The following is a 22434-nucleotide window of genomic DNA, read 5'->3' as shown; positions in this document are numbered from 1 at the left end:
TTTTAAATCCCTAACAAAAAAACCTTTTGTGTAATTTCTAAAACCGTAAAAAAATATGTATAACTTGAATTTCTCAGGTATTCACTGAAAACTGAGGGATTTTTTTCCTACCGATGATTCTAAAATTAGTTACAGAAGACTGTAGACATATTTTTCCCGAGTTCCAATCTGTACGGACGTGAAGACTGATGTGATGAAAGAAAATTTACCACGGTTGTTGTAACAGACTATGCTCTAGGACTGGAAGTGAAGAGAAGAAAATTCAAACACTACAAGTGTAAAGCTCATCTTTAATGGAAATTTTGACTCGGATCGCCGGTGGGTTTGCTGGCCTGTGGAGAAGCCGTAGACGTGAGTATCGTACATATTCAACGCTTGGAACTGGGTAATATTCGAGTCACAAGGTGGAGTTTTTATGATTCGAATATCGATTGAACCGGTACATAACTTAATTTAAACAAACAATAAAAAAATATTCTAACACAATCTGTGTTTCGGCCCGAACAAAACTATGAAACATGAACCAAATCTGTATCAATTGATATCAGTTTTTTGTGGATTCAGATACTGAAATCTGAGCACTGAATTTTTATTTGCAAATACGAATCTGAGTCTGACTGCGAAGTCTAATATTAGGTTCTAGTTATAAAGTTTGATCCGAAACTTATATCTACTAACTCTAATATTTAATGAAAACTTACATCACTTGTGTAAGTTTGTATAATGTGTATAGCACCAAACCGAATAGCGACAGTAGGACTAGCGACGCTTTTTTACTAGCGGGATTCCTGTCATTCGTAGGTTTGTTTTTCCTTTTTTAGTCCAGTAGGCGATTTCGATGTAGTACTCGAACATTGTTTATGTTATTTACTACACATTTTCCTTAGGCCATCAATCGCATGCTTCAAGTCTCCAAGGATACCCACGCTGCGTCGTTATTATTTTCAACGTCGCGACGTATGCGACGTGTTGCTAGTAGGCAAAGCTGCTATGATTATTAGCGCTTATATTTTGAATTTTTCTGCATGCATATTCCGATTAAAACCAAAACGTACGAAAATATGGTTGTTTAAAACTTCCTTTACGATTTTGGATGAATCTGTGTTCTGAACTATAAAGGTTATTAAAAAAACAGGTTTCAGGAGAAAAGTCAGCTGAAAAATTTATAACGCCTAGGTTAGAGTGGCCCGAAATATCACCCTTGGGTGCTAAAATTATCTGTTAGTCTTTTATAAGGTCCCACGTCAAATTTAGGAGTTGGCCATGAATAAAAATAGTGATTGGTCTTGTTTATGACAGCTCCGCGAAAATTGTCGTGTTAGTTTTTTTTTTTTCTAAGGTTGGAAGTGTAATTTTCAAATTAAAAAACGTAAAATCGAACCATGTGAACGAGGGCAGAAAGATTTCAAAACAAGTGTTCAAGAAGGTTATATTCGCTTCCGGCAAACGCAGGGCCACCAAATCGGCCAACAAAAGAGCCTCAAGAATTGGATGGGACTAGACTCCTTGAATTTTTGCTTGAAATGAATCCCGTTATCCTGCCTTGGTGATTCCGTTCTGATCTTTTTAATAATATTTTTATAAGAATGATCTTATATCTTAAGATAGCTCATTTATTTCTTGATATTATATTCTTCAATCACTTTTCCTCCTTAAAGTGTTGACTAAGCATCACGAACTCTACGGGGTTTGTGAATTTTGTTCACAGGAACTTAATCATTTCAACGTTATATTTAAAACTTTTGTGAATTGATAATTTCAAACATTGTGAAAGTATCTTGAAGTGCTGTTTCCTATGGCAAGTGGTTCAATTTAAAACTTGTAAGACTTTTTATTTATTTAATTGCAAACAAGTGTTATTGAATTCAAATATATCATTCAGGAATGAAAATATTTTAAAAAGAAAACTATAACTATAATTCGCGCTAGAATCTTACCATTGGAAATGTGAGAACACACTTTTGTTTTTACGATTATATATTAGAATTTCCATCAAAGTATTTCTTGAAAGAAAATATTTTTCGATCAATTTCAGTTTATCAACGAAATTGTTTCCGAATTTCGAATAAGTACCTACATGCTAAACAATGTTATGATAAAGAGAATTATGCAATGAGAAAAGTTAACCCTCATCTGCAATAGATGTCGTTACCCTAATCAGCACTAGGAGTGTCAATTTGACACTACAAGCTCAAATCGTTATAACTTTTGACATGTTCAACCGATATAAACAAAACTTATATCAATAGAAACCTTGTCATGTCAGTAAAATATGTTTAGAACATTATAGCTACTAGTTTTCTCATTATTCAGCATGAAAAAAAAATCCAGAAAAACATGCCTCAGGAAAACTGGTACGTCCAAAAAATATTTGCCTTATGCATATGAAAGCTGAAGTTAATGTCTATATCATGAAGCCAAGAAATATTTTTAAAATTTTTTTTTAATGAAAGGGTCGCAAAAAGTTCAAAAAAGTGGTCTGAAAAACCTACTTTTAATTCGATTGCTAGTAAAAACTGTTTGAAAGGTAGTAAAGTTTTTGAAAATATATGACTACAAAATTTATTTTAATTCTAACATTTTGTTGTGTATAGATTTTTGATGCAACAAAAATTGAATTTACTGGAATTTTTCAAAATTGACTACTTTGCGCGATTTTTTTACAAATTGAAATTTCATCTGTGTTTTGTTACAGACTCCTTATTTACTACTTCATTCCAATTACTCTCATACTCCTCCAAATTATAATCTCATGGTTTAAGCATCATAATATTTATCATAATAAATCCGACTCTCTTTAAAACGTTTACCGTTAAATGGTGTTGACGGTTCAGTATATTATTTAACAGAACAATCAAAAAAGCATGAATAAATTTTGAATAGCATTATGCCACAAAAATACTTTTATACGATCATAACATACAATTTGTTTCGACACAAGAAAGGAAACTCATAATCGAAGTAATTCCTTCCGTTAATAGATAATTTAGCCTTAACTTATTGTTACCTTAGCCTATCATTGCCTGCGGCCGCCTCTGCCTCGACGTATGTACATCGCTTGAGACCGAAAACGATCAGCTGTTGTTGCTCCAGACTCGGTCTTCCTTAGCATGCGAAGAAGGACGAACCAAAACAAAAAGCGTGGACGAGCACGCAAGGCTGTGTTCGTAACATCTTCTCCTTTCCACTTCAACACTGCTGACGGGAACCAGAACAAACTGCGATGACGACCTCTTGGAGGTGTGATGGTGTTTCCTCCCTTCACTAGCACCCTGACGACGTCCAAGACCAAATGTGTTGGCGATGCCGTGAAGGTGTGTTGGTTTGGATGCTTTCTCCCCTCACTGATCACGACGGATGGCGATGATTATCGATTCACGTTATTTTCAACACAGGACGTTTTACACGTTCGACCGATTACACTTCTTCCGCACGATAATCCACTCACGCGCATCACCAGCTGGCTTTCGGATGCGTAAACTTTCGTTTAATACAGACCAGTGTTGGTTTCTTTCACAATGGAACAGCAGTCGCGGTGTAACTGAGCTTCGCTCGTCTTCCAATTATGCACGCACACTATATATTAGACTTCATCCGTGTAGTACACTAGGTGTGATTATTCACTCTGCTGCTGCTTTGCGTTCGAACCCATACATAAGCCCTCTCGTGAGGGCTGTTTTATGCTTCCTTCGTTAATCCTATTGGATGTCGTGAGCGTACTTCCAATTGGAAGATGTTCAGCGCGATCCGTATGCCTTTCTCAATTTCTGTAGCAGCGTGTCATATTAATTTTACCATCAACTTGCAGTACGTAAAGTTCCTGTTCACTTCATCAACTCTGCGTGCCTGTATTTATACATAAAGTGATTTTCTGCTATCGTATCCACGTACGTATGCACAATTCCAGTTGGAATTTCTGCAGAGAATTGTGTGCCTTTCTTAATTAGTTGAGCAATCTTTTATCTCGAATCATGGTAGATTCGTTATCGGTCATGCATTTACATTTCTCGTTTCCTTACATCTTGGTTACCGTCCTATCAGCTAGAGCCAATTCATGCTTTCACTCGCCTGCGAGTGTTCTTACGAATGGTTCCGAATGTGATGATGCCTTAATCGCAACGGGTTAGAATTTCCTTCATAACCTGATTCACACTGCTTGCGCGGAACCGAATAATGTTCACCTAATAGGTTAGCTGAGGATCGGATAATCTAATCTGTTTTACGACGATCTAGCTACGAGATGTCGATCGAGTAACAGGAACACGAGAAGTGAAATTGAGCGGAAATGCTGCTACTAAATTTGACAAGTCTCTTGATGTGTCAGGGCTGCTTCAAGTAGTTTAGGTAATGACAGTACAGGCAATACTCGATTTCTTGATTTGGTTATATGGTTGGTTTTTAGCAAATTGTGTTCTTAGTGCTGCACGATTTGATTTCACTCACTAAATGGTAATAGTTTGTGGTCCACCGTCAGGTTGTACCCGGATTTTCAGTGCTTTTACTTTGTTTGGACCAATAAAAAGTGTATTCATTGGAAAGCAAATTTAATCTTCATCCTAGTGAGGTGCAACAATGTGAGATTTCACAAAAATATGAAAATTATAAACGTAAAATCATTCATGAATTTCTAGAACCACAAGCAGCGCGTCCAGCAGAACGTGTTTGTTTGCTCTCCGAGTAGGTACGGTGGGTGGTGATTTGGGCAGAGAGCGAAGCCGACAGACGAAATAATGAAAAAAAGGGAGTCGGAAAAACGATTTTTTTGTCCAGGCTTCAAGGGTTTGTCCATTAAAAAAAGTAAATATACAATATTCAAGAACTTTTGAAATCATTTGGGGTCCCCGAAGAAATTTTTGTCTTTTGAAGCTTCTGAAAAAAGTTACAAGCCTTCAAACTTGCAATAGTGTCAAAATGACACTCTAATGCGGATGAGGGTTAAAGATGCAGATCTCCAAAAATTTAAAAAAAATTTCTAATAGATTTTTGCAAAGCATCATTTAAAGGATTATAACGCAATTTAATTGAAAAAAAAGTTATTTGTATCATTCTTCTAAATCGAAAATTTTTTCTCGCTTTTCTTTGCAGGAAATAAATATTATAAATTTTAAAATGATTTTTTTAAAATTTAAATAAATTTGTTGCTAGGAATAGGTGAATCAGTTGAAAGGCCTTTAAGAAGTAAATATATATAGAGTCCTAATATATCGTCCTAATATATCTTTGGCCACATCACTTACCCAGGTGATCTCCACCCCACATTTGCTATATCCCCTAAAATCAACGTGAGATTTGTGGAGGGCTGTACGCCGGTCTCCGAAAAGCAAATCATCACATGTGCTGTACTTCCCTTCCTCTATCGACTACATGGACTTGGCCGGCGTCGTCATTGGTTCATTTGAAAGCAGGAGACCCTTAAAATTGTACAGTGAGATTATATTGCTTGTTCTCAGCCATCTTTCAATGGGCTCATTGTGCAACGTTGATTATCTTGAACCAATCACGGAGTGCAACCATTATGCCATTGGCCAGGAGTGGACCGTAGTTGATAGCAATCTCAAGCTATGTTAAATTTGACACAAATGCAAGTGTTGATGATATAAAAAACCATCGTGAAAAGCAAAAGAAACTGATTTGAAACAGTTGATGAGAAAACTTCTGCTTCAGAGCAACTGTAGACCTGGTCTAAATGACCGGTTTAGACCCAAATTCAGATAAAACACTGTGGAGCGCGAGCGGTGGTTTGACAACTGATAAACTACTCGAAGAGTCGGGATCCAAAATCGATGGTCTCATTCTGCTATGAACCCTTCAGCTGGAGATGGAGATCTTTTTCGCCTGAATGAATAAAAATAACAGCCAACTGAGCGTTCGTTGAGAAATTTATTTATTTATTTATTGTTCACGGTCTTCGATAACTCAATATCATACAGACTGGTTACTTAAACTACGCTTAAAACTATCCTTACTTATATTAAAATCAAAATACACATACACTTGGTTGAACAATCTACAAGAGATGTCAAATGGGTTATAAAATTCATTCCTTCCATAATTGTTTAATCTTAGCGGCTCGAAATTTCTACAGTTGATCAAATGTGCTGAAATTTGACATGAAACTTTTTGACAGAATAAACATAATTTTTACCCCTCCAGTTTTGATTCCAAAACACATTAAATAATTGGACCACCTTAGCCTTGGTGTATAAAACTAGCAACACAAGGACATTCCAGTGAGCCAGGTTTTACGCAAAAACATGATTTAAAAGCGTTACATAAGCAAATATTCGAAACACAGATTAACATCAATAATTTGGTAATTCATCAAATTGGTTATTTTTCCCAAAAACAAATTCAACTACCGAAAGGTTTTACTTTTAGTTAAGAAAAAAATGAGTTTTGTGATTGATTCTAAGCTGTTAATGGCTGAAGAATATTCAAAACTCTTAACCCTTAGAGTTATCAATTTTTCTTCATTCGAGCCTTTTTTTTATTCAAAATCCTCCTAAATAGGATCGCATCACCATGAGCACTTTGAAGAAACCACTCAGAACAACACAAATCCATCGGATCTCACCGCGCACGAAGTTTCCAAATATCTGAAGAACAATGCGGACTTCCTTGATACATTCATCATGGATGAGATCCAGTTGGAGCAACTCGAGAGATGGATGATAAGAAAAACTCAACGGTTGCGTAAAGCACCGCAGGCAACCGGGAAGAATGGTCGAAAAACTAGCTTGAGTCGCTGGAAGTTTTGCGTACACGCCGACAAGCGGCAGATGCTGCAGGATCTCATCCACTCGCTGCAGCTTCGACCAACGAAAATGCACGTTCTGTGGGAACTGGCATCCTGCATTTGTTCAGCGGTCAACGCTGACGGTTTTAGGTTGTATCTCACGGATACAATGGACAAAGATTCGCTACACCTGTGTCTGAGCAACAGCTTCATTGATGAAAATGGCGATCCGAAACCATTGAAAATTAAATCCGACGCAGCAATACCAAACTATGTTGCAAAGTCCAGGGAGCCTATTCGATTCTCCAAAGGCGACATCGACCAGCGATTTCCGGAAAATGTGCTTCAGAAGGTAGGTCGCCTGATTCATAAGTAGCGGGAATAAATTGATGTCACGTTTCTAGCACCAGAGTTGAAAGTGGATTTGCTCACACAAAACTTTGTTGGTGTCAAATGTGTTTCGCGTTGCGCTTCCTCAAAAATTACCCTGCCATTTTCGATGTTGAATGCTGTCCAAGCTTCCGAGGGATGCGCCCTTTATAGTAGACAGCAATAATTGATGCCCCAGAATTTATTCCCACTACTTGTAGTTTACGTATCTATTATATCCCACATTTTTGTGTTGTTAAAACACAATAACACCCACCGGAACGATCTTGACCTAAAATATGTATATTTACAGAGTGAAATGGCCCATGTGATGTGTCAACCTATTGTTTATCCGGACGGATCCCTGGTAGCAGTTTTGGAGCTTTGGCGCCGTGATTGCGGATCCCCCTTCTACGAGGAGGATGAAGAAATTGGCTGCAGCTACCTGGTTTGGGGTGGAATAGCTATTCACTACGCACACCTTAATTTGGTCGGACTGAAGCAACGGAAATTGAATGAATTTTTACTAGCGGTCGTGAAGTCTATATTTCAAGATATGGTTAGCATGGACATGTTGGTCTCCAAGATTATGAATTTCGCACAACGACTTGTAGATGCAGATCGAGCATCGCTATTTCTTGTAGATTCGAGAAGCAAAGAACTATACGCAACAATTTTCGATGTAGGTTGTGACGATAAGGAAAACAAAAGTGATAATGAAAGTGAACAATTTAAAGCGCCCAAGGAAATAAGGTTCCCTATGGGGACAGGTATTGCCGGCCAAGTAGCAATGACAGGAGAAGTTCTGAACATTGTAGATGCTTACGCGGATGCTCGATTCAACCGGTCGATAGACCAGCTTACCGGATACAAAACGGAAACCATCCTATGCATGCCGATATTCATCAGGGGTAACGTTATTGGAGTTGTACAGATGGTGAACAAACGAACAGGATATTTCAACAAGGAAGACGAAGAAGCTTTCGAAATGTTTGCTATATATTGTGGACTGGGTGAGTTGCAATGAATTGTCGTGAAACATTTTTAAACAATTGATATGATTTTGTTATTAGCTTTACACCACGCCAAGCTGTACGATAAAATTCGACGTTCGGAGCAGAAGTATCGCGTAGCCCTCGAAGTGCTCAGTTATCACAACACCTGCACTGAACAGGAAGTTGATCGATGTCTTTCAGTTGGAATACCTCAAAATGTTCCTGGTATTGACAAATACGACTTCAGCCCGTTCAATATTGATGATTTCGAAAAGGTCATCTACAGTGTCTATATGTTCAAAGATCTGTTCGGCTACGGAAGATTTGATAGAAATTGTCTGATACGATTTACCCTGACTGTAAAGAAAAACTACAGACGTGTACCGTATCATAATTGGACCCATGGATTTTCAGTTGCGAACACGATGTATAGTATTATAAAAAACTGCAGCTCAGTTTTTCGACCCAATGAGGTAAGCAAATTACTTCTTATCGTTTTGTATGTATTGCTCTGTATTATGCGTAAGCTCATAATTCCAGTGAGCGAAACAACCCAAGTAACACACAAAAGTAGAATAGGTTTTATAATTTTTGCAAGGAGTTTTATAAGTGGTATATTATACTATTTACTATTTTATAATGTATTCATTGAAAACCCATTCACAACATATCGCCAGGATAGCTTCAAGCGTCTTATAAAGTCAATCTGTGAAACAGCAATAAATTTATCTGATTGCTTTTTTTATTTGACTCTTTGTGGAAGCTATAAAACATTTTTATAACTTTAAACATAAACCATTTGAAAAAGTCATGAAACACCTGCATACAGACCTGTTTTGTTCTATAAAAGCCTTTTTAAATTATTTTGTAGCACTTGTGTTCTTATCTGATTTTTACGAGAAGCTTCGGTTTTATAAATGTTTCTTAATGACTGATTGTGGCCTCTTTAAACCGTTTATATGAAACAAATCCCTCTATAGGCCAAAATAAGCTTATAAGGGGTATTTCGCCAAAGAAAGGGTTTATAAAAGAAAGTTATGCAGTTATTGATCAAAATGTAAACAATAAGATGTTTTTCGACAGCGAAAGGAGAAATAATTGTTTTCGAGTTTGTCAGGAACAACAACGGATGAAATTGACCTCGTCGCTCGTCAGAAAAATGGATAGGAATGCTGCTCAGGATTAATTATCCACTGGAAATGTACAGCTTACCGGAATTGTTCTTGTTCCGCGATAATTGAAGTTTTGGTGAAAATAATCGATGAACAAAGTTGTCTCTCAAGAGCATCAGAACATTGTTTTTTTCTAAGTGAATGAAGTTATCTTCGAATAATTTGGAAAGTTGTGTCAATTAATTTTATGGCATGCTGCAATGCTGCATATCTGATTACAGCTGAGAGAGCGTAGTGTTGTTATGGAATCTCAGGTGTAATTATTTTGTTTGCTATGAGCCTCAAAAAATTTATATTTTTTTAAAGATATTAACCGGAAAATGATATGTAATAATTTTCTATTCAATAAAAGTTTTAAACAAATGCTCTACATTTTTTTTTATTTGATTATCTATTCCTTTACCGCCAACATTATATAAATCGGAAAGGTTTTATAAGGCACATGTAATGGTCTTTTAAGAATTTTTCTAGAAGGCCTCGACACTTTTAGTGTTTATAAGAGTTATCAAAATGCCTCAAAGAAACGCATCAAGGCTAAAGCAGTTTTGTAGGGAAGCCTCACAGAATGCTATATAACTTTTCCGATTTATAGAATCGGCATCCAAGCCCATTTTTCGAATTTTACACACTTTATTAAAACATAAAAGTTATGTAAAAGTGTATTAGTTCGATAAGTTATTTTACGAAAACAAAATCGTTTTTTAAGTGTTCAATAAAGACTATTATAAATTTTATATATTAGCGCCATTTTTATGACAAATAATAATGAATGTATAAACGATGTCTTTCTATTTTAGAAAGTAAACTTTATCTTGTGCATGTTTTTAATACATTTTTACATCATTATGGCTGATATTATGTAGAAAAATTGTTTACCAACCGCATAAAAGATTCAAAAGTTGGAAGCGATATTATTTTAATATTATTGATCGGATTATTATTCATTTAAAGTACGAATTTTAGCTGGCCCCTAATTTTTCTCAACTTTTCTCATACATATTTGCGGTAAATTTGAAAGCGCAAGTGAATCAACAACAGGCAACGAAATTCAGGATGAAAAAATAACGTTGATTTACTGAATGAAATAATGATAAGCAGGATAAGCGTTGTGTTTCATTTTATTTTTATATTTGTTTCGGACGAGATTCATTTGTTTTAAAATTGATCACCAGGATCCTCATTAAGGAGCAAAATTATTTGTAGATGAAAATAATATAACTAATAGGTTTTATAAGCGGAATTTATAAAGAATTTTAAATTTGATTTGGCATGTCAAAGTTTTATAATTTGCTCTACAGAACCTACTGCAGAAGGGCCTTTTTGTGCTGCTAAGCGTTGTATTGCAGTTTTATTGATCCTTACATAACCGGACGCGGTTTTATAGCTTTAATTTATAGTTGGTATGGAGTCCCATAGAAAACCTAAATTGTTACTTGGGAATAATAGTCCCCCTATAGGTATGTTAAGCTTGTATAAAAACATAAGTGGTAGGGTAAAAACACTACCTATACATTGAACATCATCTTTGTGATTCAGCGAACTTGTGGCCAATCAAAAATAACGAAAGGTTTTTTTCGTTATTTTTGATTCGCCATAGTGGAGCTTAATCTTGATCCCCAGCTTCGAATCGATATGATTTTTTTTTCGTGGAAATTCGTTTTAAAACCATCATTTCAGTCTTTTTACTCAAATTTGTTTTGGCCACAATTATTGAACATCATGATTTTAATATTAAACAGGCAGTGATCTAATTATTGAACATGTAAACATAGGAAAACATAATAAATATTTAGGTGCATTTCGTATAATAGAATACATTGCAGGGTCAATTTGATCTAAGCTAGCAACCAAGAAACAGTTTGTTTATATTTCGAAGCACCAACCGATGTTTGTTCAATAATTGGTCATGCACTACAAGATTGAACGTTCAATAATTAAAACATTGGCGTTTTCAGTGATCCAATGATTGAACACTCTAATTTGTACAATTTTAAGAATGTACAGTTAATGAAGGCTGCCCCTCTTCCAGAAATAATCTAAACATACATATTTGAAAACAGTCATAACATTAACAAATAATTTTATTTGCCTTTAATCCGATTTTCCTCCCAATCAAGAAAAGGTTGTTTTCTTCATCCAGTCGAAAAACCAAGCTAATATTCAAACATATATTCTTGTTTTGAAGATTGTGGCTTTGACAATCCGAAGCGGCACAACTATTTTTGTTTAATTTTTCTATTGTATTTTATTGTTTTAATTGGTTTATGTTTTACTTGTGTACTCTATCTGGTACCTGTTCAATAACAGTGCTTCTACCAAATATAGTAAATCCAATATACCTCACTCTTCAAAAAACAAGGCGACACATCAAGCACGCCATCCTATGGAGAAAGTTCTAATTACCATGCATAAACATCGACGATCTGAACTACTTCTGGCAGATTTTTGACTTGTAGGTGGCGCTGTTGCTGCTAGAGGTGGTGATGGCGGTACGATCAGTGGCTTCAGTAGGAACTTTCGTCAGTAGGTGGTGCTGACATGCGTGTCCTTGATGAGATGTATGGAGAAGGCTGACAGTGAGGTATATTTGTTTTAATATATTTGCTTCTACCCTACTATTCTTATTTCGCATTTTTTTTCATATTTTGATCCTCAACGCCAATTGCATCATACAAAAACCCTAAACCTGTACTTGATTTATCCATCAAATAATTTAAAACAAATTTGTAATGTATTTAGAAAAAAAAATATTTTTTTTAAATTTAATTCATTCACATATTAATAAGCAAAACACGCAGTGGTACTATTCTTGTTTCGCTCACCGTATTATGTTTGAATAAAATATTGGAGATGTTTCTTCATGTAACTAAATGTTTTTATTGTTTTATTGCATTTGTTATTTGTCTTTTTGAGACTTGGCTGTTATTCTGAAAAAAAAAATCGTTAGAATTCGATGGAATGTTCAAGAATGTTTTCAGATTTTTATCGCCGTCATAACTATGTTATAATATTTTAATGGCATTTCGGCGAGATGAACTCTAGTAGAATGAAATTGAAAGATAGGAAATGATAGGTGGATAGTTAAAGCTAGGGCGCTTTTGGAGAAGAAACATTGAAAGGTGGTTTTTTTTTTTGAAATTGTAAGTCTAGGGCATGTGGGAGAAAGCTCAAACTAATCGGTTGAATCTTTGCTCGGCATTCTACTAGAGTTCATCTCGCCGAAATGCCATTAAAATATTATAACAATGTTCAAGAATTTGAATATTTCAAAGGTATCTTTAACCACTGACCACACTGACATGACACTTAGAACAAAAATTCAACTATTTTCTGTCTAATTTTTCGTTGTCAGATTTTGCAGGTTCGCAATACCGACGATAGGTGGCGAACCTGAAAAATTTGACAAAAAATGTCCTGTAGGAAAAATGGTCCTATTTAGCCCGATTTTATCGCAGAAATTGCGTGTTTTATTTTTAAAGTTGGGTGACATTTCCTAACTGGGATAGCATTTCTTCAAATCGATCGATGCGCACTCTGGAATCGACATTGCTTACTGTTGGAAAAATTATCCAGAAAACGAAATCGAGTGTCCAGTCAGTATGGTCAGTGCTTTAACTTAATTTTGCACAATTATTATGCAGTCCATTTATTTTCCGCTAGGGTTGCGCTAAAAAATAAGAAACAAAATTTCGATAGCAAACTGGAATAAGAATGCCAAAAAAGGAAACATTATGACGAAAACGACAAAAATCATATCAAAGTTCACAATTACAAATACAAAATAACCAAAATTTAAAAAATAAAATTATAAAAACGGCAAAAACAACAGAAATGAAAAAAATAAAATGTAATTGTATTTTTACTTAAAATTTATTTGTCAAGTTTGGTAATTCTAAATTTTAATTTTTTAATCTATAGGGGGAAGTCGTCTATGGCCGGACATCGCCTATGGCCAGGCTTCCGAAAAGTACTGGCGAACGACCTCGCACGTGCACCTCGATGAAAGCTTCCCGAATATTTCTTCCCCGACAGTTTTAAAGGGAGCGGTCGTGCGATGTACAGCGATGCCTTGTTTACCTCATGCGAGAGTTTGTTCGTGGGTATGAAAGTTTTTTAAGCTCCATGACAGTTTCGGGAAAATCTTCGTGACAGTTTTCAATGCGTTGAATTTCGCATGACAGTACTACTTACTCCGTCCGACTGTAGCCGAGATTCGCTCGGGCCGAGTTAATTTCGAACGAACGTATTTTCCTTTTGCTTGAAGTTACTGCGGGTGGTGATCACCCCAATCACCCTCCCCACCCCTTTTCACCTAACCTGCACCGGCACCACACATCGCGTTACGTCCGGTCGTATGCTGCTGCTCGGTGTGAATATATGGCTCGTTCGATCTATTCGAACCCAGCAGCAGCGCATACGATCGGGCATGGGTACGGTATGGGCACGACAGTCTACCGTGACAGTCCTGCTCAAAACTGTCACGCGCTGCAGCCGACAGTTAGATGAAATTATTTTAGAAACAGGAGGCCTGAAGGGATGAAAACCGAACTGTCGGTTGGGTTCGCTACAGCTTAAAGCACAACATTTTCGGCAGCGCAAGCTTTGAGCCGATTGTTCAGATACAGCCTGCGTTCCCGCACGTGTGTGATGTAGCCGAAGCATTTCGATTCGTTACCGACGGTACAGCAGCAACCGAGTGGTAATGAAAACCGAGACAGTTTGTTTGACAAGGAAAAGGCTGTCATAGCAAAGCTGTACTTTTCGGAAGCCTGCCTATGGCCGGACAACATAGATTTTTCGAAAACACAATATCCTAATAATGTTCTAACACCATGAAAAAAAAGTTAATAGTAGCCTGATTTGGTGTTAGAAATATGGTATTCCAATCTGAAAAGGTAAAACAATGATAGGCATCAAAAGCTTTTGCCTTGTAGTACGGAGAGGATCGCCTAAACTTTGCATTTGTATTGTGGTCAGTTTTTTCGGCTTGTAAAATTTGAACTGCACGTGAACGACATCGTTGATTGGTTATCTTTCGACTGCAGTAGATATAAGATAACAAAACGGAAGTTCAAACGAAATATTAGGAAAATTTAAAAAAAATGCGATTTGTCTATGACCGGACACCAAATTGTTGTCTATGACCGGACAAGAAAATATTGAAAAATATAGATGATTTCAACTTGAAACTTTAATTTTTTCATCTCTATAGCACCCTTGAATGGTTAGCAGAAGATAAGGATTCAATAACGAAACTATTTTGGTCCTCTGAGAAACTTTAAATTTTGCTGTCCGATCATAGACAATTTTTCTCTAGTTTTTTTTTTAACAAATGTTTCATTCTGGTTTGTTAAAAAAACTTTTACGACTGGCTTCATAGAACGTTCAGGATTGGAAAACACATATTCACAAGACCAGTGCAAGTGATTTCAGTCATTTTGCTACGTTTTTGTGCCATTGGTGACAACTTTGGTGAAGTAATTCGTAGTGTCCGGCCATAGACAACACTTTTGGAAATGAGTGAAAACTAACATGAAATGATTTCTCTTATCACATGAATATGTTGTAAATTTTTTTTTTTTCAAATATAGTTAAGTGATCATAATATAAATACTCTTCAAATCAGTAGAGGAACCAATATTTACAAAAATCTATTTTTGAAGTTTTTGTTTAAAAACCTTAAGTGTCCGGTAGTAGACAACTTCCCCTTATTGTATTTTAAAAAAAAAATTTTTGGCTTTTAATTTTTTTTAAAGCTGTTATTTTTGTTTTATTTTCTATCTTTTTAATTTTGGTCTTTTTATCATTTTTTGTAATCTTTCCCATTTAATTTTTTTTTTTTCATTTTCGCCTTTTTGTTAACATTTTTTTTTGTATTTTGTCATTTTTGTTCAAACTTGGTGTAACTTGAATTAAAATTTAATTTTGTTTTCCTATTTTTTAGGATTTTTTTTTTAATTATTTAGGACCACCTTTACGGAAAGTAAATGGACCACCCTAGTGGAAAAGCAAGTTTTAGATGAATTTTTATCATTCAAATAAGTCACATGCTGTTTGGCGTAATTTGTGATTTATTTAACATGCCAATTCTTAAACTTAGTGTAAACACTGAACTTTTTATGATAAGCTTACTAAGTACCTTATGTCTATTAGTAGTTAATCCATTCTTGAACGACAAAGAACGATTCCGTGTTTGTTTTATGGTTGTTATACTCGTGAAGTATACAGAAAAAAGAATGCAAATAATGTGAGCTACAATTGATAGCCAAAATATCATTAATGTCCATGATGCCATGCAACATCGGAGAATCATGATTCGACGATAAAGTCATTGTCACTCACGTTAGATTTGCTTGAGCAATATTGCTTTTGTCTGTCCTATATTCAGCGGATATCGATTTACACCCATAAACTGCCACAAGAATAGCCAATTTAAATGCACATCACGTAGCGACTGATGTCTGTTTCACTTTTTGATTAATTTCCAAGCGCCTTCGAACTTGCCCAGTTGGTCAGTTAAAAGAAGCAAAAAACATACCTAATCTTGAAAGCAACTGGTGGGTTTGTTTCGTATTGGCAAAGAAGAAGAATTCACTAATTATCGTTATCTCCCTCTCAACTCTTTATAATGCTGTAGCTAGAAAGTACAACCGTGGCTATTCATAAAGTTAAATTACAATACAGCCTGGTTTCGTCAAAATAAAAATCATTGTTTTATTTAAAAAGATTTAGCTTTGTCAAATCTCAAATAATAATATATAATCAAGGATAATGTTCACAAGTATAACGATCAATCAGCAAAAATCAAACGCGCATCATGCTGAACTTGATCCTCACCAGAGCGTCACAGGTAAAATTTGGGCCGATTGCCTAACATTCTTTGGACCAATTCTAGGGTTCACTCAATGAGGCTTAAGAATTTATGAGTTTTACACTGATTGTTCTTGAACCAAAGTAAAAAAACACTCTTTTACTTTAATTTATGTTTTCACAGTGCCGACGTTTGCAAAAATCAAACTGATATTAATCGACTATAGAGTATCGATCATTAGGTACCGTAACCTGGGGGAACATTGATCACTTTTTAATTCATTTTCGAGCAAACCCTTCCATGCTTTTTTGTAACTCTAAAAATACTTACTGATGTAAGGAGTATACATAAGTGGCTATAACTATTTAAATGTTTGTTACAAAACCAGATTTCATGTTTCGGGGTAACTTTGATCACTATGGTTTTAACGTATCTCAACATCTTCAAAATTATTGTTTTGATGCCAATGCCGTTTGGACTCAATTGAATTTTTTAACGCTTTCTTTCAAAAACAAATATACTAAAAAGATGGACAATGTTGCTGCATACATTTATGGGCAAAAATAATAAACATTTCTCAATATTTTTTTGGCTTCAAAAACAACAAAATTTTATTTTTATGCAATTCCCTAGGTCCTCACACTGTTCCTATGTTTTTTTTAATTGAAATTTAATCCTTTGATGGGGTTTTTTTGCCATTTGTTCTATACAGGCTTTTTCATAAAAAATGTCCGTTTTTTAATATCCAACAATTATCATATTACGACCATAAAAATAACTTTAAAACTATACCTATAAAAAGGAAAAAAGTTAAACTTTCATATAGAACAACCCATTTGCTTCAAAATACTATCATTTAATCAGGAGAAGTGTTTGTTTGTGAGTCTTCGAGAAAACAGATATTTTTAAACTTTGAAACTACATTTTAAGTAAAATAATACAATCTCCAACTACAAACCAAATTTAGCCTATTTGAAACTCAATTTATAGGCTTTGAAACGTAGAAAACAGTTTTCAGATATTTTAACTTCAGACTAAATTAATGATGATTATCTGCAAAGATTTCATGTTGATCAAAGTTACCCCGGTGATCAAAGTTCCCCCAGTTTACGGTACTCTATTTGTACAAGAATTCAGTACTGTTCTACAAATTTGAATATTTTTTTGTTAGAGGCTTTCCCTAATTTTTAATTTATTATTATTGGATGTTTCCACAAATAATTCAATCCTTACACATTGGAATAAATCAGAACGCTTAGAATGGACTTGTGATATTCTGACATTCTGAGAAGTTCTAATTTTGGATGTTCTGTGCAAAAATTGGTACGCCACGATAGATTCAACATTGCAACTTAAAATAGGATTTAAATTTTCTCTCACCAGGCTCATACTTCTCCATCGTGAATTAGAATTCAAAGATTACTTAAATAAGTTGTTGTTTTTTTCGAATCGTGTATAAAAAGAACTTAATTCCAAATTTAAGTTCACAGATTGTAAGGCAATCCGAACTTAAACCCCCTAAATTACTATTATGGTTAATAAACTTCCAAAAAAGCAAGTGACGTTCCATGTCACAGTACCTTGAACCCTAAAATATCATAATAAATTTTGTGAAGGGATGGCGAACAGCAAGTCTTCTCAAAACATATCGTCATATGTTTTCCCTTTAGCGACTACACGGACTTGGCCAGCATCGTTATTGGTTCATTTTGAAGTAGAAAATCTTCAAAAATGTACAGCAAGATTGTATTGCTTATTCTCAGTAATCCTTCATTAGGTTCATTGTGCAATGTTGATTATCTACAATCAACAATCCTTCTACTAAAATCTAACAATGTTTGTTTGTTTATTTGTGACACTTTACCAACGCTTTGGCATTCGTGAAAATCTAACAATGTGAAAACATTTTTTTTTTGTATGAAATTATTTTATCGGCTATATCGGTGAAATTTTATATTCTTTGAGAAAGAATATTTCAAAAATTAAATAATTGGCTAAAAAGAAAATAAAAAACACATTTCATTACATCGGTATATCGCCTAGTATCGGATCATCGATCGTAGCGTGAATAACCCAACCCGGCTAGACCGCACGTAATGATACAATATCGAAAACCGCATCTATCAATAAATGTGTCTCGGTTGCACTTGGAGCTTTTCTGAGCGATCACATTCAATCTTTTTGGTCGTTCGCACTGCAAGTTTTCCTCTTGTGGGGCGAACCACGCATGGCCTACTATTGTGTGGTGGTAGCTACAATTCTATCTGTATCTACCACTTCAAGGTAGAAGACCCGTGAGGAACACAAAGATTAAATGCGATGAAAAGTTTTTCGAATTAAATTACCCTTCCGCTCATTTTCAACATCTTTCACCTTATTCTATTTAATCTTCTATCCGGCTTATAACCTTTCAATTCTTAAATATTCTTTTTCAAAGAATATAAAATTTCACCGATATAACCAATAAAATAATTTCATAAAATAAATCTAGCGTGCTTAACTCTTCATTTCCTTTTTTGTTTCGACTATAGTCAGTCGTTTTACCATCTTTATGGCATTTGCGACTTTATATCAACGTTGCAGTAAAACTTTCACGGTACAACTGTGTTCGATGTTTACTCTTGGGCTCGAACTCGCGTACATCGGTTCAGGAGACAATTGACTTGCTAACTGAGCTATACCATAAGCCCAATTTCAAAACATGAACATATTTGTGGGTAATGATAAAGTCTTACGTAAAACAAAGCTTACCTTCACACCTTCTATGATGATTTCGCTTAAAAAACTAAAACTGCACCAACAACTAGTACTTATATCTTTCGTTTGTGAAATATCATAATACGGTTTACCACCGATGAGTAATCCGCGAATGCTCTATTAAAAACACATTATTGCCATTTTCAAATTTTTTAGTGTCTCGCTTTATTCATCGGATCGTTGTGCCACGACCTAGATCACCGAGGAAAAAATAATAAATTTATGTTGGACACTGAGGCCCCACTAGCTGCCATCTACAGCACATCTACAATGGAGCACCATCATTTCAATCAAACTGTAACCATTCTTCAGCAGGTTTGTTTTATTTAGGAAATGTTCACAACAAAAATCAGTATATAAGTCTGGCACAATTCAAACCTTGCAGGAAGGGCATAACATATTTAGTAAATTGAACAGCAACGAATATAAACAGGTTCTGAGTCTTATCAAACATTGCATATTGGCTACCGACTTGGCATTGTTCTTCCCCAATAAACAAAAACTGAATGCACTGGTCGATGAGGAAAAATTCTCGTGGACCATCACTGAACATCGAATGTTGATACAAGCTATAGCGATGACTGGGGCCGATCTGTCTGCTTCGGCCAAACCATGGGAAATACAAACGGAAACTGTGAAGGTATGTATATCTGATGGTCAACCGGATCACTATCGGTTAACACTGCAAAGATTTTCCCAATGACAACACTTGCTTTTTTTTTGATACAACATAAAACCGCATTTCATCGGTACTTTTATTACCGAATTAGCAACATGTGGAGTTCTTTAATCAGCTTGGTAATATTTTATTAGGACCGGTGGATGATTATAGAGGGTATTATTATAGATTAGAGAGGGTATTATTCGGTAAAAACTTACCGAAAAACCGGAAACATTCACCGGTTTGGCATTCGTATTACCGAGTGCTCGGTAATTTTTTACTGAAAAATTGAAAAAAAAATTACCGAATCCTCGGTAATTTTCCAATTTTTCAGATTATTTGATTAGAGCACCTGTATCCGTGGTCCGAACAGCCGGTTCAGACCCAAATTCCAACCAAAGCAACCGCACTGGTGGTCCATTCTACCAGTTTCAACTCTTTTTTTTAGAACTGTTATAAGGATTGGTCCAAAACTGAGCAGATTTGAATACAATGAAATTGATGGACAGAAGGTTGGTTGCTAGAGCGGGAACTAGAAGAACATTGCGTACTTCGACGGGAACTTCTTCAAGCACCGTGGTGACGTTGCCTCTGGCAACAGATTGTATCGTCTCGCTGCTGATAGAGTGCACGAAATTTTCCTTCTTGATGAAACCATCGTCGCACCTGTTCATGTGGGAACTGGCCGCCGAATCAAAAAACCACTCGTCTCGACCTCTCGCCGCCATCACCGCGCACAGGACCTTGCCATTCGAACCTCCTGGATTGTTCGAAGAACCTTGCTTTTCAGGGCAATTAGCTGCATAATGGTCAGGTTGATTGCAGTTGTAACAAACGATGTTCCTTCTCGCACCACCAGATCGAGGAACACCCTTCGCATGCCGAACTTTTGCTTCGTGTACAGGGCACCTTCATCACCAGAGCTCGTCAATGGCCACCTAACGTCTTGAAGAATCTTCGTTTTGACGACATCGGACGTCAGCTCCATTCCCGACGCTTGAATGCCGATTATCATCGGAGAATAGTAAGCTGGAAGACCCTTCAGCAGCAAAGATGCCAGCCATGGATTTTTGACGTCGAACCCAATTTCTTGCAAATTCTCGGTTGTCGTAACCAACTTGTCGATGTAATCCTCCACGTTCTCAAAATTTTCCAGTTTGACCGACGTCAGCTTGTCCAGTAAACCGCACCGTCGGTTCAACCCATCGTCTTGGAATGCCTTCTCCAGCTTGTTCCAGGCCTCTTGAGCTGTTTCCGCGTTTCGCACCAGACTAAAGTTGCTCTTCTCGATGCTTAGGCAAATGGCTCGCTCGTCCATTTCCGGATCCACATCGTAGCCATCTCTCGGTTTGACGGCACGCCACGACCCTTCTTGGATGAGATTCATCTTTATCGAAAAGGACCAAGAAGAGTAGTTGATTCGTCCCTTCAACTTTTCGATAGCCGGCAGGCTCACTGAGCTTCCATGAGAACGCGCAGCAGCCGCTGGTTGCCTTCCGCCGGCCGTCGCATTAACCGGATGGAACACCGCCAGTACCGCTTCTGCTCCTGCTTGGGCCTCTGCCGCTATTCTCGTTGCTTCGGGGACCATCATCTCTGGGGAGAACCATCTTGAGAAAACTTTTCTCCCCTTTTTCACTTCCAAACTATTCTATGTCCAAAACCACTTAAAAATAAACTTGGAAATAAATAAATAAAAAGTGGCATGGAATAGAACTTGTGTAGTTTGGTTGAAGTAGAAACTTAGAGTAGAACTTATTTGCTGCCGAGCACGTTTTTATACCCGACAGGAAAACATATTGCTTGGATACAGTTTGTTTTTCTTGACAACGGATTCATAGGTTACTATAATTTATCATAAACTCAACAGATTCCTTTATAAATTAGACCCAAGAAAAGATCACGGATACAGATGCTCTTAGAAACCCATAATTTTCAGTGATTCAATCACCTATTAACAAAGTTCGGTATAAAAATTAATCGATTACCAAAAAGACATGGTTCTAACCTGTTCGGTAAAATAAATGACCGAAATCGTAGATTCACGGATGCTGTGTAGACCAGACCGGACCAATCGCCATTCTGGTCCATAAACATCACACATTAATTCTTTAGCATTAACTATATGGACATGACATTTCAACGTCTTTAACAAAAACTGCTGTTGGCGTTTAGTTCGGTGTGGTAGAACCCCGATCATATACCGTCAAACTATTTATGTGTTCCGTGAATCATTAACTTAGCTAATCCATCGGTATACTTGTAGGTTATATTTGCCGAGTTTTACGATCAAGGAGACGAGGAAAAGAAGGCAGGACGAAAGCCGATACCGATGATGGACCGAGATCAACCAGAACAGCAAGCAACATCCCAACTGGGCTTTCTCAGTGAAATATGTATTCCATGCTACAGGTTACTGAACCGCCTGATTCCGGAAACTGAACCAATGCTTAATATGTGTAACGAAAATTTAGATAAATGGAACAAGATTGCTGAAGAGAATAAAAAGAATAAGGGTTAGTGTTCACATTGCGCATTGAATCAAGTTTTCATTTAACTCAACAACAGAAGAAGTTTAATATAATAAAACATCCCACATATTTGATTATTTTGTTCAGCATTGAAAGTGTTAAGACTGTAGAAGACGATTTATCGGTGTTGTGAAACGCAAAGCGTGCATTGATGTTCATAAATAATAATCCCAGAGCGTTGAATATCTGAAATGTATGTATATATGTATGTATGAATATACCAGTGAACATCAGAGTTCACCGTCAATTAATCACCGAATAAATTTTATTTTGGGTCTTTTTTATTCAACTGCAAACAGTATTCATGAGCTAAAGTGACCTTCAATGTTTACTATTTATATAAATATATACCAAAAATAAATGTTAGCAATATTTGTACTGTAATGTTTTACGAATAAAGTC

General features: G+C 36.1%; 1 protein-coding gene across 11 annotated transcripts in view; it reads left to right on the top strand.

Moving 5' to 3' along the window:
* LOC129746919 (probable 3',5'-cyclic phosphodiesterase pde-5) overlaps positions 1 to 22424 on the top strand; it is a 40962-nt gene extending 18538 nt beyond the window's left edge. For 6 of the 11 annotated variants that reach the window (XM_055740857.1, XM_055740856.1, XM_055740859.1 and 3 more), the window contains exons 2-8: positions 130 to 351; positions 6511 to 7088; positions 7419 to 8118; positions 8179 to 8573; positions 18997 to 19155; positions 19226 to 19480; positions 21768 to 22423. In XM_055740857.1, the coding sequence (XP_055596832.1) occupies positions 294 to 351; positions 6511 to 7088; positions 7419 to 8118; positions 8179 to 8573; positions 18997 to 19155; positions 19226 to 19480; positions 21768 to 22022 (2400 nt within the window). In that variant the 5' untranslated portion in view covers positions 130 to 293 and the 3' untranslated portion in view covers positions 22023 to 22423. Of the gene's footprint in view, positions 1 to 77; positions 352 to 6510; positions 7089 to 7418; positions 8119 to 8178; positions 8574 to 18996; positions 19156 to 19225; positions 19481 to 21767 lie in introns of all 11 variants that reach the window. The other 5 variants (XM_055740858.1, XM_055740855.1, XM_055740853.1 and 2 more) reach the window with 2 other exon arrangements.
* The last annotated feature ends 10 nt before the right edge of the window (positions 22425 to 22434 follow it).

This window comes from Uranotaenia lowii, chromosome 2 (genome assembly GCF_029784155.1).
Source record: "Uranotaenia lowii strain MFRU-FL chromosome 2, ASM2978415v1, whole genome shotgun sequence".
NCBI classification, from domain to species: Eukaryota; Metazoa; Arthropoda; class Insecta; order Diptera; family Culicidae; genus Uranotaenia; species Uranotaenia lowii.
Note: the sequence above shows the minus strand (reverse complement) of the source record. Positions and strands in the feature narration are given on the sequence as shown.